The 17,545-nt window shown below is 35.9% G+C and overlaps 1 protein-coding gene across 1 annotated transcript in view; it reads left to right on the top strand.

Moving 5' to 3' along the window:
* GYS2 (glycogen synthase 2) overlaps positions 1 to 17,545 on the top strand; it is an 80,485-nt gene that overhangs the window by 35,905 nt on the left and 27,035 nt on the right. Inside the window, exons 12-16 of the mRNA XM_079141481.1 lie at positions 5,831 to 5,957; positions 10,083 to 10,178; positions 11,218 to 11,381; positions 12,423 to 12,503; positions 14,630 to 14,892. Coding sequence (XP_078997607.1) covers positions 5,831 to 5,957; positions 10,083 to 10,178; positions 11,218 to 11,381; positions 12,423 to 12,503; positions 14,630 to 14,851 — 690 coding nt within the window. The 3' untranslated portion in view covers positions 14,852 to 14,892. The remainder of the gene's footprint in view (positions 1 to 5,830; positions 5,958 to 10,082; positions 10,179 to 11,217; positions 11,382 to 12,422; positions 12,504 to 14,629; positions 14,893 to 17,545) is intronic.

The following is a 17,545-nucleotide window of genomic DNA, read 5'->3' as shown; positions in this document are numbered from 1 at the left end:
GAAAGAAGGGGATCAAAGGGAGGAAGTACTGGGGAATGAAATCTACCAAATTGTACTATGTCCACATATGAATATACCACAATGAGTCCCACTTTAATGCATGATTATAATGCACTACAATAATAATAATAATAATAATAATAATAATAGAAATGAGATCAATAGAGTAGAGCAAGTGGATTAGGGGAAGGGTAGGAAAGGGAAGGTACTAGGGAATGAAATTAATCAAATTATGTTAATGCATGTACAAATATGGCATAATGAATCCCACTATTATATATAATTATAATGTACCAATAAAAATAAATACATTTTAAAAAATAAAAATAAATAAGGACTTAGCTCAGTACCTAGTAGATGATAGGGACTCAATAATTTTTGTAAGAGAGGTGAGTAGAAGATATTGGATTTGTCTTGATTGCAGGAGTTGTTAAGCTATTTTATGAAAGTCATGACACATTACTGGTCTTGATCAATGAGCAGTTACTTGTGCAAAGGGGAAGAAGGGCAGTCCAGAAAGAGGCAAAAGTAGAAGGAAAGACACAGAGATATAAAAGCACATAGCTTATGTAGGGTGAATGGAAATGGACATTTGTCTCATACAAATTATTTTTATGCAGTTAAACTCATGAATATATTTTTTCATGAGTATCTTGAGATATACACTTATTATCATAAAGCAACCACATATCCAAATTAAAATTACGGGATGTTCTTGACATTTAATATAAATTTAAAGCACTGAGAGAAACTTCTCTCCATTCAGCATTAGGTATGTTATTTTATTAAGAGAATTCTCTATAAACTTGACAATAACTTAGTCTTGTGTTAATACAGACCTATTTGGTCACGCACATAGAACTCTACAGAGTAGATCTTAGTATTCAGAGTGAATTAAGTTTTTGATATTAAAAACAGAAAACATTACAGATTATTTTGAATTTAAATATGTTCAGCTTCTATCCTGCCTTGGCAGTAGGCTATGGTGAGAAAAGTCTAGACTTCAAGTCCCAGAGCTATGCTGCTACCCTATGAAACTAAAGGAATTTCCTGATACCTTACTTTCTTCATGAATTAATAAAAAATTAGATAAGTTTTCTTTTGTTTTTTTCCTACTAATCTAGGGCCTGCTGTGAACCAGGTATGTTACTGGAGTCATTGGTATACAAGATTCATTTAATCCTCTCTATTATCCGGGACTGGCCTCTGGCATCCCTTCCTCAGTCCTGGGCTTCTGCAGTTGACTGTTTCATGGTCCAGAGCAGCTGCTCCTTATTTTAGTTGTGCCATCATTCTGTCTGACCAGGAACAAAATGAATGAGAGGTAGTGTTTTCAAGTTCTAAGATGAGCTGGGAGAGTGTAATTTCCCTGAGCTTGAAATGCTAACATAAGTACAACGTTTTTTCTTGTTCTTTGCAAAAGGAGGATAAGGGGTTATTGATTTGGTGACTGCACAGATATAGTATCTGTCATGGTCTTTTTTTTTTCCTAGTGCAGTACTTTGGAACTCAAATCATGTTTTATGGAGGAAAATGTTTTATCTTACTTGGCCATTTTGTAATTCTTGTGATTGAATAGACCACCAGTTTTATTGGCTTGACTATTTTACAATTTTATTTCTTCTTAAGTTTAACTTATTCCTATGATCTACTCAGATATAACTTGTGGTGGTCCTCTCTGCCACATCTCGCATGGAGGAGAAAAGGGTTAACTGCCAGAGGAGGATGTTGGTGGTTTTTCTATTACCCAAAAAACTGATCTACTCAATGAACACACAAGAGCCAATACTCTTTTTATAAGAGCAGGTGTGACGGGTCTGGCCATACCAGCTCTGGCCTCTTACAACAACTTGCCCAACTCTCCTTTATTTATAACATACAGGTAAGGGAGCAAGGACCAGGAGGAACTTCCTGTGTAATGGACAGGATAGGTGGAATTAGGGAAGTCATCCTCTTAGTGGAAAATTCCAGAAGGAGACAAGGAACCATTCCCATGCAGCACCACATGCTTCCCGGCAGTTCCTGGAAGCCAGGCCTCTGTGTCTCATGGTTCAACCTAGTCTGATTCTGCTAAATAAGGACATCTTCCCACAATAACTAATGGTTGTAATGAGTGAAAACTTGTGGATTAATGAGTTAAAACTCTCCATTAAAATGAACACTTAAGACTATTTTTTACTTTAATTCTTGGCATATGATGAGATTATGAGACAAAAATACCAATTTGAATTTAATAATACAGTGTCCCTTGTTATGTCCTAGTTTCTTTACTTCTAAAATTAGGATAATGAAAATGTCCATTCTACCAATCTCATAATGTTGCTAAGATTAAATGAGATAATATATGTGGAAATCAGTCATAATATGTAAAGTAACATGCAAATGTTGTTATGATTATTGTTACATATTCAATTTAGGGCTTTTCTTTAAAGTGATCTCTTTGGAAGAATAGATATTTATTCCATGAATAAAAAATGAAATCTTGTTCTTTGTGCTTTGCCTTTTGCTCTTTTTCGCTTTCCTTCCAAGACAATTGAGTTCTAAAGCTATTGGATAGGGCAACACAAGGTAGGTGTCAGTACTTGAGAGGGAAGAATGCTGTGTTAGTTCAGAGAAAGGTGTAAGACCCTAATCAGGTTGAGGAAAGTTCACACAGCAAAGAGCAGCCTGAAGCAGTGGCACAGTCAGATCAGAATGGGAAAGACATCAGTGCCTGGGAGGAAGTGGCAGTGGGGAGACATGAGTTACGTAGAAGGGGATTGATCCAAGAAGTGATAAATTAATGATAATGGAAGCCAGGGATTGTGTGTGCGTGTGTGTGTGTGTGTGTGTGTGTGTGTGTGTGTGCGCCTTATCTCATTCCTTATCTCAGTCCACTGAGGGTGTGGGCAGAGATAGTAACAGGAAAATAACAATGAGCACACCTAGCTCTCAGGTTTTGGGTTCTAAATACCATTCTCCACTGAAAGGAATTAGGACCCCATGGAGAAATGGCTGACTTTAGGTATGGGGAAAGCTGAGAGACAATCTAATAATGGTTCAGTGAAGACTATATTAAATAGGAGGAATAGGAGCATTCATTCATTCAGGTGACAAGTTAAATAGCTGTTCCAGTTAGAAATTTCCAATTATAGCTGTGCTTTCTTGCCTGTGCCTTTCAGAACTTTACAGGCAGTATGGTCCCAGAAGTTGTTCATACCAGTGCACAAATGTCAACTGTTAAGTTTTCAGAATTGTTGAGAGCCCATTTTAAATATAGCTGTCATTAAATCTTATATAAATGTATAAATAAATTATATTAAAAAGAAAAATAATGCTCAAGATTCAGCAAATCTTTATTGATTTCTACATGTTATTATTACCTCTGCTTTGAGGTTATTTATGCTTATCATATCCATTTGACCCAGGTACTCTTATAAGGATGTGCTACTGTTCTCTCTACCTCCAAGTTCAGGGACATCACATTGGTAGCATGAAGTTGACCATCATGGGATTATTTGTTTTGTTTTAATTTGTTTTATTTTGAGACAGTCTTGTTAAGTTGCTCAGATTGGCCTCAAACTTGTGATGCTCCTGCCTCAGCCTACTGAGTCACTGGAATTACAGGTGTGCATCATTGTCCCCACCACATGGGAGTGTATGAAGAAGGAAAATAGGCAAACACTGCAAATCATGGATTGATTTATTTGTGCACTGAGAGCTGGGGATGTGGCTCAGTGGTAGAGTGCCTACCTGGCATGTATGAGAACCTGAATTTGATCCCAAGCACTACAGAAAAAAAAAATTGTGTTTTAATTTCTGGACTTAAGAAAGTGATGGGAAAATATTAATAGTGCAAAATAACCTTAGAAGCATGTTTTTTTTTTCTGTAACCATTATGTTGTGACACAAAATGTTTTCCCCATATTCAAAATCTAATATTAACAAAGAAGTCAATAGCAACACTGATGAATCTGTGGAGTTCTGATGAATATCTCTGTCATTTCACTTTTACTCATTAACAAAAGGAATCAACATTTATGCCAGAACTACATTCAGTCGTCAGTTGAAGCTATAAGCTGGTTATAAAATATTTTGGCATTTTGTGAGAACTTACAATAAGTATTTACAATAAGGAGTATTATGCATATACATTATAATAAACTTTATTTTTTTGGAGCTGTTTTAGGTCACAGCAAAATTAAGAGGGTTTCCATTTACCCCCTGCCCCCTGGTATGAACAGCCTGCCCATTATCAATGTCCTTCACCCTAATGGAACCTTTGTTACAATCAATTGTGGATCCTTTCTTTTTTTTTTTTTTTTTTTTTTTTTGTCATTAGTGCAATTGTAGCTCTTTTTTTTTCTTTCTTTCTTTCTTTTTTATTACTGTAAATAAATGGGATACATGTTGTTTCTCTGTACATGGAGTAAAGGCAAACCATTTGTGTAATCATAAATTTACATAGGGTAATGTTGTTTGATTCATTCTGTTATTTTTTCCTTCCCCCCACCCCTCCCACCCCTCTTTTCCCTCTATACAGTCCTTCCTTCCTCCATTCTTGCCCCCCTCCCTAACCCTAACCCTAACCCTAACACTAACCCCTCCCACCCCTATTGTGGATTCTGACAAATTAATAATGACATGTATTCATTATTACAGTCTGGTATAGAATATTTCACTGCCCTAAAAATCCTGTCTGCTCTGCCTATCCATTTCCCCCTTCCACCTAACCCCTGTCAACCACTGATCTTTTTACTATCCTCATAGTTTTGTGTGTTCCAAAATGTCATATATTTGGAGCCATATGCATTGATTCCTTTTCAGATTGACTTCTTTTATTCAGTAACGTGCATTTAAAGTCTCCTCTAAGTCTTCATGACTGACAAGCTTACTTCTTTTTAGTTCTGAATAGTAGCCCACTGTCTGCGTGTATTATAACTTACTCATCCATTCATCTACTGAGGGACATCTTGATTGCTTCTGAGTTTTGGCAACTATGAATAAAGTTGATATTAACACCTGTGTGCAGGTTTTCATATGTACATTTTTTATTATTTGAAAATTGTGTACTATACATCATCTATATGATTAAAATTTATAGTAAACATATTGAATAGACATTTGTACTTTGGTTTCTCAGTTTGTAGACACCAGCACACCACTGCAAACAGGTTATGGCAAGCTTGTTGCCTTTTCCTCTGAGTGACAAGGGATTTTGAGTAGGGGAGTGACTGACATTTTTAAAGGGTCACTTGCACTGTTCTGTTGAGTGGAGATCCTATGGAAAAGAAGCAAGGGGACACAGTAGGAAGCACTTGCCTCCAGGTGAGAGAGAACAGTGGCTTGGGTGAGGTCCTCTCGTATGATCTGATCTGGATGGGATTCCTAGAACATGCTCCCTGACCCTTAGTGCCATTTCACTTGGCTAATTCGGGCATGGAATATGTGAGAGTGCTTCTCTCTTTCCTACTTGAGTTGGGAACAAATTGATAAATAAGACAGACTCAGTGATTGCAGAAACAAATATGACCGTTATTGCTGATCAGGGCTAGATTGCAGGATATAGTTTAGGGTGAGAGTAAAAAGTCAGCATGCCAACTCCCTAGCTTGTGATCCAAGCCTTGGAACCGAGAAAAGCTGTCTCCAGGGGAGGCATTATACAGAGTGGAGAGAGGAGGGAAAAACACCTAGGGTTTTTTCTTTTCCTTTTTTCTTATCTCTCTCTTTTCTCTCCCTCTGGACACAGAACACAAGGGTTTGATAGTATTGAAATAATCAAATTTGGGAGGATTTTTTTTGTTGTTGCTTAATTGTCCTCTTTTTCTCATTTGAGTTGTCCCTTTTTTAGGTGATTTTACACCCAGAGTTTCTGTCCTCCACCAGCCCCTTGTTACCCATGGATTATGAAGAGTTTGTCCGAGGTTGTCATCTTGGAGTTTTTCCATCATACTATGAACCCTGGGGTTATACTCCAGGTATGTGACATGTATAGATTGTAGAATGTTTTGGATTTTATTTACTATTTTATGTGCATGTACATAATTTTAAATTTGATGTGTATAATTTCTACTAAGGTCTTGATTTTCCAGTTCGTTTTAAAAATGATTTGATTGGCTCTATCTCAGGGGTCCATTTTACACTTTGTAGATCCTGATCTAAGAAAAAGGACAGATTATGTATGTATAGCATAGTGTGGCTGGTCATATTTTTGTGGTTATCTGAATTATTGCTTCATTCCATTCTAAAGAAAAAGGTTTTATAAAGATTATATGTTTAGTTATTTCTACCCATCCTCTCCACTAATATGTAGGAGAAATTTCAAGTAGAGTTAATATGATAAATAATATTCTAGTAATACAGTTTTCTAAACTTAGAAGAATACATTTTTTAAAATTAATGGATGCATTCAATCTGTATTAGGTAATAATCACATGGTTAAGAAGAAAGTAGTAAAGAAAAAAGGTACACAGTGAAAAATCTTCACACTCCTGCCTCTCAAAAAAAATAAAAAGTACCAAAAGAATAAATATAAATTCAATAGGTATTGTCACTAATGACATTATCCCATTGAGAAGCTCCTCCTACTCCTGTTTTGTTGTTGTTTGTTTGTTTTTTAACAGATGGTGAATTCTCAGATCTGCTATTTGTTTTTCCTTTCTGATCCTTAATGATGGTTACCATTAGCATCAAGAGTGATTGATTTTCATTGGTATTGAAATGTCTAATTAAAACGGGAACATGGGTTGGGTATGTAGGTCAGTAGTAGAGACTGTGATCATCATGTGCAAGACTCTGGGTTCAATCCCCAGCACCACACCACAAAAATATTTGAATAAGTAAATAATAAAAGAAATATTTTGAATGATACCAAGGTAAAGATTAAAATAATGACTTTCTTGTATCCTATTGGTGATCACAGACATTCTTCCTGATTTAGGTACAATTCTATTGATGATTTAAAAAGATGAAGTAGAGGAAAAGTATTTATAATTAAGAAAATAAATTGTTGCTTTTTGCATCTCAATGCCATCACTGATGTAAAACTCCAGTGCCCCAGGGCAGCAGAGGCCAAGTAAACGAAGAACAGGCTGAATTATGAAAGGGAAGAACTTTTCTAATATTTGCATTCTTATCCCAGAATTTAAACATAGAATTTTAAATCCTACAATAGTATCTCTTGATCCTAATAACAAGAATGACACGACATTTCTGCATCTGTCAATAAGGTCCTATTTTATTGCTTTGATTCTACTATGGAAAATTTATCAGTCATTACAAAGATATTAAAATGTTTTGAAAAATTAGACAAAAGATTACTACTTCTTGAAACATGACACAAAAATTTTATTTTTCTAAGTCCTCTGGCTATCTCATAGTTCTAAAAATTATTATTGGCATCAAGTTCCACTTTTGTGAAAGTGGTAACTTTCTATGAAATGTTTGAATAATATCTTAGTTTATTTCTTTAATAGAATATTTAATGAAATATTTCACTAATGAAGTTAACACTTTGTTATTGAGCCCTGCTTCTGTTATTTCTAATAATAAATGCAATTTATACCAGGTGTGGTGACTCACGTCTGTAATCCCAGCAGCTCCGGAGACTAAGGCAGGAGGATCGCAAGTTCAAAGAAAATTGCAAGTTCAAAGCCAGCCTCAGCAAAAGTGAAGCTTTAACCAGCTCTGTCTCTAAATAAAATACAAAACAGGGCTGGGATGTGGCTCAGTGGTCGAGTGCCCCAGAGTTCTATTCCTGCTACCCAAAAAATAATTAAAAAAAAAAAACAACCAGAAATGCAATTTACTATTGGAAGTATCACAGATAGAAGAGTGAAAGCCAAATGCATGAATGACCAAGGGAATATGTGGCAACCATTTCTGTTGGGTGAGGAGAATGTTATACTACTAACAGTTGCCTTTCCACCAGAATGTCATTTTGTGAAACCAGGATAAACAATGCCTAGGAAACTGTATCTAATGTTGTCAAATAAAGGCCAGAGATGATATTATAAAAGTATGTAGATGGGGAAAGGAATTTGTGGAATACTCCAGAATAAATGAGTCATTCCGTCTTTTAAATTAACCAAAAGGAGTTGTTTACTTCTCACCTAATCTATAAAGAAATTAGACTTTTGGTGGTATAAATTTAGCAATCACATATTAGATAAATCTAATTTCTTTTTAGAATAATATTATGTGACACTGGGTCTAACTTATTCTAAAATGCATTCATTAAAGTCTGCTCTAATGAATATGAATACTTATTTTTTAATTTATTTTTTTCCACATTATTTATTTATTTATTTTTAAATTAAGTAACAGTCACATTGTTAAAGAAAAAATAGTAAAGAAAAAAGTGCCCAGTGAAAGTTTTTTATTTTAAATTTTTTTAGTTGTTCATGGACCTTTATTTTCTTTATTTATATGTGGTGCTGAGAATAGAAGCCAGTGCCTCACATATGTGAGGCAAGCACTCTACTACTGAGCTCCATCCCCAGCCCTTTTCCACATTTTTATTGGTGCATTATAGTTGTACATATTGATGAGATTTGTTGTTACATAGTCATACAAACACACAATATAACAACATAATTTGGCCAATATCACTCCCCGGCATTTTTCTTCTCCCTCCCTGCTTCCCACCCCTTGGTCCCTTTCCTCTACTGATCTCACTTGGATTTTTATGAGATCCATCACCACCTTAATTTTCCTTTTTCTTTTCTAGCTTCTGCATGTGAGAGAAAACATATCACCCTTAACCTTCTGAGTTTCTTTCTTCATTTAACATGATGGTCTCTAGTTCCATATATTTTCCTGCAAATGCCCTAATTTCATTCTTTATGGCTGAATAAAACTCCATTGTGTATATAGGCCACATTATCTTTATCCATTCATCTGTTGATGAACACCTAAGCTGGTTCCATGGTTTGGCTATTGTGAATTGCACTGCTATAAACACAAGCATGCATGTATCACTGTAGGAAGATGTCTTTAATTCTTCAGGGTAAATACCAAAGAGTGGTATAGCTGGGTCAGATGGTGGTTCCATGCCTAGTCTTTTGTGGAGCCTTCATACTGATTTCCATAGTGCCTGTCCTAATTTACAGTCCCAACAGTGTAAAAGAAGCATTTATTTCATTTAATTCATTCAGTGAACATATACTGAGTTTGCAAAGTTACCTGGCAATTTACTATAAAATATATTATTGGGTATTCAATTTTAAAAATAAGAATTTGTGAGCTTCCATGGAATTGTAGTAAAAAATTTATATACATAGGTATATAAGATTTTTTTTTTCTGGTGAGAATTTCCAGAATTTTCATCAGGTTTTCAAAGGGGTCGGTAATCTCCAAGCAACTTTTTCTCCTTCATCATCCCCTCAAATTAGGGAACCACTGTGCTCTTTCTAGCCAGGAGTAAATACTTGCACAGCAGGAGATGAAACTGCTGTCTCAACTTCATGCGTAATGGGGAGATCCCTTTTTAACCAAGAGTAACTCCATAATGAAATCTAAATTTCTTGTTAGAAACGCAGACATTCAGGAGATCAGATTTTAAAAGACATATAAGATATTTTCTGGGAAACAAATTTTGATCAAAAAATGAGGGAGGACCAAAAGAGATCATGGGTTCACTAAACACTTAAGAAAATGGAAGGGGTTCGTGCCAAGAAGATTAAATGAGAGAAGCAGATCATGGTGGAAGCATTTTTATCCTATCCCATAAACTTGCCAAGTAGAGTCAGGAGCCTACAATGGAGCAAACAAGCAAAACCAGCATAGCCATTTAGAGCAAGAGCTCTGGAGCTGGATGCCTGGCTTCAAGTCTCAGCTAGACCGTGTACCCTGGCTTTGTGAAGGTGGGCAATGTACTTAACATTTCTCTCTCACCTGGGAGATATGGATAATGAAAATGCCACTTTGTGGATTAATGAGAAGATTGAATGGTTGATAATGCATGTGAAGAGCTTAGGACCATGCCGGCCACAAAGTAAACATTGTCATTACTGGGCCCGCTAGGGCTTTTTTCCTCCTCTGCATGCATAAGGGAGGTAGGAGCCAGTCCCAAGCCAATGAATTCCTTTATTTTCTCCTGGCAGCTGAATGCACCGTGATGGGTATCCCCAGTGTGACCACAAACCTCTCCGGCTTTGGTTGTTTCATTCAGGAGCATGTGGCTGATCCTACTGCTTATGGTGAGGTTTTTCATCCTTAATTTAACCCTGGGAGGACTGACCTCTAACCACATGCACAGAACCTAAGTCTGATGCTGTTCTGATAATCAAACTGATGTTTATACTTCTTGCATAATTAAAAACAGATTCAATTATATGGTCCATAAATAAGAATGCTATTAATACTAAATATATTTCTCCAAAGAGAAACTGCAAAAGGACTGCAAAACCTGAACAAACCTTGCCCTTCACCTATTTTTTTGGTGATGGTTGTTGCTTTGACTTAAGTCTGGTTTGGTCCTCTACTTCTTAGAAGTGACCTTAAAATAACCATGATCTTGAAGCCACCACGTTGTTTTCGAGGTGCTGGGGATTCAAACCCAGGCCTGTGCGCACGCAAGGCATGTGCTCTGTGAGCTGAGCTATTTGCCCACTCCCAACCATGATCTTAAGAGTACCTATAGTGGTCATTATATATAAAACAATATATTGTTATTTTAAAGGTCCTTGCCAAATTGGAAAAATTCACTTAAATTGTTTAAGATATCATGAGAATTTGTATATCACCATCTATCTGTTCATGTTACATAGCAGAAAGAAAAGTTGGAATGGATTCTCTGCTTACACATCTTCAATTCCCTGGGTCCTCACAATGGCACTGCTTTCTTTTCTCAGACTAGAGTGTGGTTCTCATCTGTGGCTGTGTGATGGGAACACCGGGGAGTCTGAAAGGCACTGATTCCCAAGTTCCACTCCAGGGATTCTGGTTAGTGAGCGTCCCCTGGAAAATCTCAGATCCAGCATGTACCTGGAGAACCAGACTTTTCTTAGTAAAATCCACTTTATCGGCTGTGTGCTGGTGATGGTTTTAAACTATTAGAAGGAGATCACCAAAGAAAATTAAGCCTTAGAAGAGAAAAGACCAGGTGGAGACAATAACTGAGTCAGGGAGCATGTGGAACAGTTTTTGGTAGAACTCAAGAGATAATAGAGAATAAGAGATGAAATGTTTGAAGATTAGCCCCATTTTTACCTGTTCTTTGGCTTTTGTGCTCTCCAGGTATCTACATTGTTGACAGGCGATTCTGCTCTCCAGATGATTCTTGCAATCAGCTGACTCAGTTTCTTTATGGATTTTGCAAGCAGTCACGCCGCCAAAGAATCATCCAAAGGAACCGAACTGAGAGGCTCTCAGATCTTCTGGATTGGAGATACCTAGGGAGAGTAAGCAAGTTTTTCATAAACATAGAGAACGACTTTAAAAATCCCACTGGACTATTACAATATTAATTCTAGTTATAATCTGTGAAGTCAGTTCAGTATCATAATTGTTAAAATCTCAGTGATATTTTCATGTACTTTTAAACTAAATGTGAGTTTTCAAATTCCTAATCCCAATTCTTCACACTTGTTTGAGTCCATCTTAACAACAAATCCATCAAGGATCTAGCAGTAATCTAACTAGCTATTCTATTGTTGATGCTTAATGTAATGCCTTACTGTAGGTATGCAGAGACATTTTGTGAAGAAGAGGAAAACATTGAGAATTTCCTTGCCTGCAGTGGGGGATCATTTTGTTTTCCAAAATGATGAGTACAGGAAATGCCCCCATTCAAACCTGCAATAGGTTTATAAGCTCAAAAATTAACATATTTTAGAACTGAATGATTTAATAATGAATATATGGACTTTGCTGTGTAAGCCAAACTTTCCAAGCCAAATGACAGAAGCAGCCAATTGCTAAACATCCTACATGCAGTAATGCCAGTGCTTCATTACAACTTGGAGGGCTAATTTTACTACTTTTATTTTAAAATGAAAACAGGAAGACAAGGCTCTTAAAAGTTATGTTCTTACCTAAAATCCAAAGTAGGATTTGCATCCAATTTCTCTTACATCTCCTCATCTCCTTTCTGTGTTGTGCTGCTTCTCTAGAATGAACCCAGTGTTTTCAGTCATCTTAGTGCTCAATTCAGATCTCAGTATGGTCATTATGGCTGTTTTTACCCAACTTTTTGTAGTATTTCTTTGCATATGCATTGAAAAATAATAAGACTGTAACTAGTCATTTCTTTCCTAATTCTCAAATTGAGTGGATAAGTTCTGTCACTTTAAAATGAATGTGTGTGTATGCATATATATGTAATCTATAATATGTATATGTATTATGTATATGTATAATATAAAAAAGATCTTATGCAGTAACATGATTATTGGGATATCTATACCTATTGTTTAACCTGTGAATTGGTTTTCTATCAATAGTATTACCAGCATGCCAGGCACCTGACTTTAAGCAGAGCTTTTCCAGATAAATTCCATATGGAGCCTATATCACCACCAACGGTAAATATGTAATGTATTGTTTATCTGTTTTGAAAGATAAATTTCTTATTTACGGTAAGTTCTAACAATACTTTTTTAACTTGGAATTAGCTAAGTAAGAAGCTTTGTACTTTTTCATGGTGTTGAATCAAAGCAATAAATAGAGAAATTCACAAATCATGTTACCTCCATGCCCTTGATTCAGAGTCAGCACTGTATAGGATGAGTAGATAGCTAATTCCTGTCATTGGAGAAGCGCCTCCATTTTGAAGCGCACTCCAACTTAATGCTCGAGGTGGATCTGTTAGGCGTCCATTCTTTTGGAAGTTGTTAAAAAATAAACTGGGCTGCTTTAACAGGGTTTGTTATTCAAGGGAATGTTTAAATATAGGATGAACACTTGGCAAGCATCACAGGAGGAATTGGATCAAATGAGCACTTATGTTCCATTCAGTAGTGCCCATCAGGGAGTCTTCTTCTAAAAGTTCAATTAGATGTTTATATTCATGAAACTACCATGGGCCACATTTGCCATCAGATTCACCGAAAAGGCTAGAAGACAGGAAACAGCTTGAAGCAGTGTGGCAGCAGGCATTTTTTCTAATGAGATTAGTTCTTGCAGAAGTCTAAATGTGATAAGAGGACTAAATTTCTTTGAACCCCTGTGATTAAGACCCAAACCTTTGGGTATAAGATGCACCTCAGTGGGACATGGTCCCTTAGTCCCAGCTACTCAGGAGGCTGAGGTGGGAGGATTTCTTGAGCCCACAAGTTTGAACAAGTCGAGGCAACATAGGCAGATCCCATCTTAGAAACCAAACAAAGATTCACTTTAACTTAGTAGCTGTATGTCCAGCAGGAATGTCAATTACCACATAGTTCTATCATCCCATAAGGAATATGCTCAATAACAAGAGTCATCACATTCAGGGACTCCTCAAATCTATGGATTCCCATCAAGTTCTTATAAATTCCTTAGAGTTGATCTGATCAGGAATCTCAGTCTGGAGTCAATTTTACCATAAACAGCTTTGGTAAATATCACAATTTATATTCTACCTATATAGGTTTCCAGAGGGACAGATCTAGCAAGATTACCCTATAGAGAAGGTGAAAGAGATTTCTTAATTTTTGTATCTATAAATTCCCACACCTGTGTTTATGATTCTAGCAGGCAGAGAGTTGATTGCTTACCTTATTTAGAGGCAGTCACTCCACTTGATAACTTAGATATATTCATTCACTTGTCTACTTATTCAACTAATTAAGTATTTAGCACTTACTCTATGATGGTCCTTCATGCAAGATTCAGCTCTCTTTTATATTGATTTCAGGTAAAGTATCCAAATGTTGCAATGACCATAACTGTGTATGACATGATAATGTACAAAAATGATTGAAGCACACTGCAACACATTTATTTTTTGTCTTCTAGTTCAAGCATATGCGCTCTTAAAGGGTGGGCATCATGCTTTTCAACTTGTTCCTTTGGCAGTATTGTGGTACCTGATGCACAGTTGGTACTCGGTATATGCTTATTGTGTGAGTTTTCTTAGTGAATCTTAGGGAGCAGGACAATTTGATAAAAGTGACATTTACTTATTAACTAAAATGACAGAGTTTCAGGGTTAATTAAGTGGCCTGACCTCCAGGATTCTTTCTAGAGGTGGCTGTACATGGCATGCCCAGCTGCCTATGTCCTGCAACTTTGCTATGCAAATCTATAGATGACATAAAGACTGCCAGTATAAACAATGTGCATGGCAGTTGAGATTAACTACTCTGGATTCATCACAAACCTGGTACAGATATTCGCTCTACCTCTTATGTGCTTTAGGACCTAGGACAAGGCATTTTCTTCTGTAAAGGAGAACAAATCTATCAGAGTGTTACCAAAAGGTTAAGTGAGATAAAAAGTATACAGCACCTGGTACATGTCAGTGCTTAAAGAAGGATAGCTATATATCTAATAAATTTTTCTTGAACTTGGTGGTACCAAAATCAAAACAAATTAAAGTTTAATAGTAGCAGAACAGATCAGAAAAGATATCTAACTTGTTGTTTTCATGAAATGTGCATATAGTGTTTATATCATTGCAAACTGAGAGGTCATTACACTGTTTCTGTCTTACTTTTGTCTTTGGCAGACAGAAGGGTTTAAATATCCCAGGCCTCTCTCAGTACCACCTTCGCCAGCAGCGTCTCAGGCCTCCAGTCCTCAGAGCAGTGATGTAGAAGATGAAAATGAGGATGAGAGGTACGATGAGGAAGAGGAGGCGGAGAGGGATCGCCTAAATATCAAATCTCCATTCTCTCTGAACCACGCTACTCGTGGGAAGAAAAAGCTGCATGGAGAATACAAGAACTGAATTCCACACTAGCTGAGCAGAGCTCATGTAGTGACAGCGTAGTAAGAATGATTATTTAAAAGAGTTAAAAGGCTGCACATCTAATTCTTCTAAGAATTACAATAGAATTTATTCTGTGCCTTAAAAGCTTAGATTAAGTGAACAGCAATTATTGTAAGTTAGAATGAAATCCAAGTTGTTATTTCCAACTCTTGTTTCCCCAGTAAATGTAGGCATGAGGAGGTGTATTAAAGGGGCAAGACTGGAGGTGTTTTTAAAATAGATGATTTAAGCAATAAGATTTTCTTTTATCAGTGTTTGTTTTTCAATTATCATTATCATAATCCTTTGCTGTATAGTGTCTATACAGTTTCTACGCCTTACCAAAAAGTCTCCTATTTCCCTCACAAAGGATCCTGGTCTTAGCTATGAATGTGCACTACTTCCACACTTTAAGTAACTAAGTCTTTTATGGATTATTTTTCATTTTTTACATGTATCAGAACCATGAATTTATATTTAGCTTTGCAGAAAATCACCAAAATCCATAAGAAAATAGCTATCCTAGATTAAGATCTTGCTACATATTAATTCATATTTTAACAACTCTTCTGAAATATAGAATTCATGTTCACATTAATGACAGAAAGATGTTACCACCTGTATCGTATCATCTTTAACATTTTCTTCCCTCTTGTTAAATAGGAAACCCTTTTGAAAATTTTATCAATTTTCCTCAGATGATAAATTGTTAAATTCAAGTGAATAAATGCATAAGTATTCAAATATTTAACATTAATTGACAATATCTGTCTTTAAAATCTTTTGGACATTAAAATATCATTAAATTATCATGTGGGAAACACCTGTCATGAATAATGTCTAATAATATCATTTGAGACTATCTTTTTAAAAAAGAATTAACAAAAATAGCTTATCTACTTAACCAAGGACAGTGTTTCTAACATATTCTGAAATATTGTTGAATAATAATAATTAAGCAGATTTATGTTTTAAATGTAGGTAAATCTAAATTGGCAAAAACCAAAAGCAAAGCACATTCACTCTTGTATTCCTTTCTCATAACTGAGTAGCCATTCACTGTGTGGTGTGTTCCATCTAGTACACAGTGAATACCTTGATTGACATATCCATTGGCCTTGGTCTATACAAGTTCTAAAAAAAGTGTTGGTCTTCTCAGTGCCGGATTGTTGATGATAACAGTGGAAGAGTCATAAAGACAATGTGTCTGATGGTTCAAGACCTGTGGAAAACTGTAATCTGCTTCCCTACTGTCTGGGAAAAAGTAGAAGAATGGACATATGTAACAAGCAAGCCAAAATGAAGAATGGTTGCAAACTCACCCCTCCTTTTTTCCAAAGGTTCAAGAAGAAAGAAAATAAATTATCTAAAACTTAATCCTTGAAAAATGCCCTGCAAATGCCAGTTAACCTAGGCCTGCAGAGTGGTTTGAAAAATTCTGCACTGAACAGCAGGAAAAAAAATTATGTAACAAATTTCTATCATAGACTTATTTGCTGAATTGCCAGAAAGATCTTATGCTAAAAGGAGGGAAGGGTTCACTGTTAATGACAATCATAAAAATGTATCCCCAGTGAAGTCACACAGTGTGTATTCAGATGAGACTCTTGATTGGTAATTGGTTGATCTACTATTATTGAAAGCATGAACTGTACAGTAAAACACATCAATAGAAAACTTTAAAATTTAAGTGCTTTTGTTCTATGATTAGAAAAGCATACAATATAATACACACAGCAATTAACTGAAATGCCAACACCTGATTTGGAGCGGCACAAGTAGGAATTAGAATTTCTACCTGCACTGAGCCCCTTACTTAGAATCAACCCTATCCTTCTGCACTCATTTATTTATACTTTTCCCAAGATTGAGACAGTCTGTGAGGAGAGACAAATAGGATTGATTATTAGTAGATCTATGTCTACTATGTCTACTATAGTGCCTTGTGCACAGGAATTGTATCAATAAATGGTTTAACTGAGAGAATAGATATACAAAAATTGTTACTTTTAAAAATTAGAGCATTGTAGTTATACGTAATAGTTTTTTGACATAATCATCCATGCATAGAGTTTGATTTCAGTCCCTGTTCTCTGTCCTTTTCCTCTTTCTCCCTTCTCATCTTTTCCTTCCTCTACTTATTTTCCTTTCACTTATTTATTTTTGATCAGTACTTTCTACATATATATAAAGGTGAAATTCTCAGTGGTACATTTCTGTATGCATATAATGTGATTTTGTTAAATTCATTCCATATTTCCTCTTCTTTCCTGTCCTTCCTTCCTCCCTCTCCATTTCCTTCTACTCCACACTGATCTTCCCTATATATTTATGATATCTGGATGCCATTCCCAATGCCTCTTTCCTTTATTTTACTCTAGTTTCCACGTATGAGAATCAGCATTCAACATTTTGACATTTTGAATCTGGCTTATTTCACTTAGCATGATGTTCTCTATTTCCATCCATTTACCAGCAAATGCCATAATTTTATTCTTCTTTATGACTGAGTAAGACTCCATTGTGTATATATACCACATTTTCTTGATCTATTCATCTATTAATGGGTATCTGGGCTAATTCCACAATTTTACTATTGTGAATTGTGCTGCTATAAACATTGATGTGGCTGTATTACTCTAGTAGGCTGATTTTAGTTCTTTGGGATAGATA

This window comes from Sciurus vulgaris, assembly GCF_902686455.1.
Source record: "Sciurus vulgaris genome assembly, chromosome: 5".
In the NCBI taxonomy this organism is placed as follows: Eukaryota; Metazoa; Chordata; class Mammalia; order Rodentia; family Sciuridae; genus Sciurus; species Sciurus vulgaris.
The sequence above is the reverse complement of the archived record's forward strand: the minus strand, read 5'-3'. Positions and strand labels throughout refer to the sequence as shown.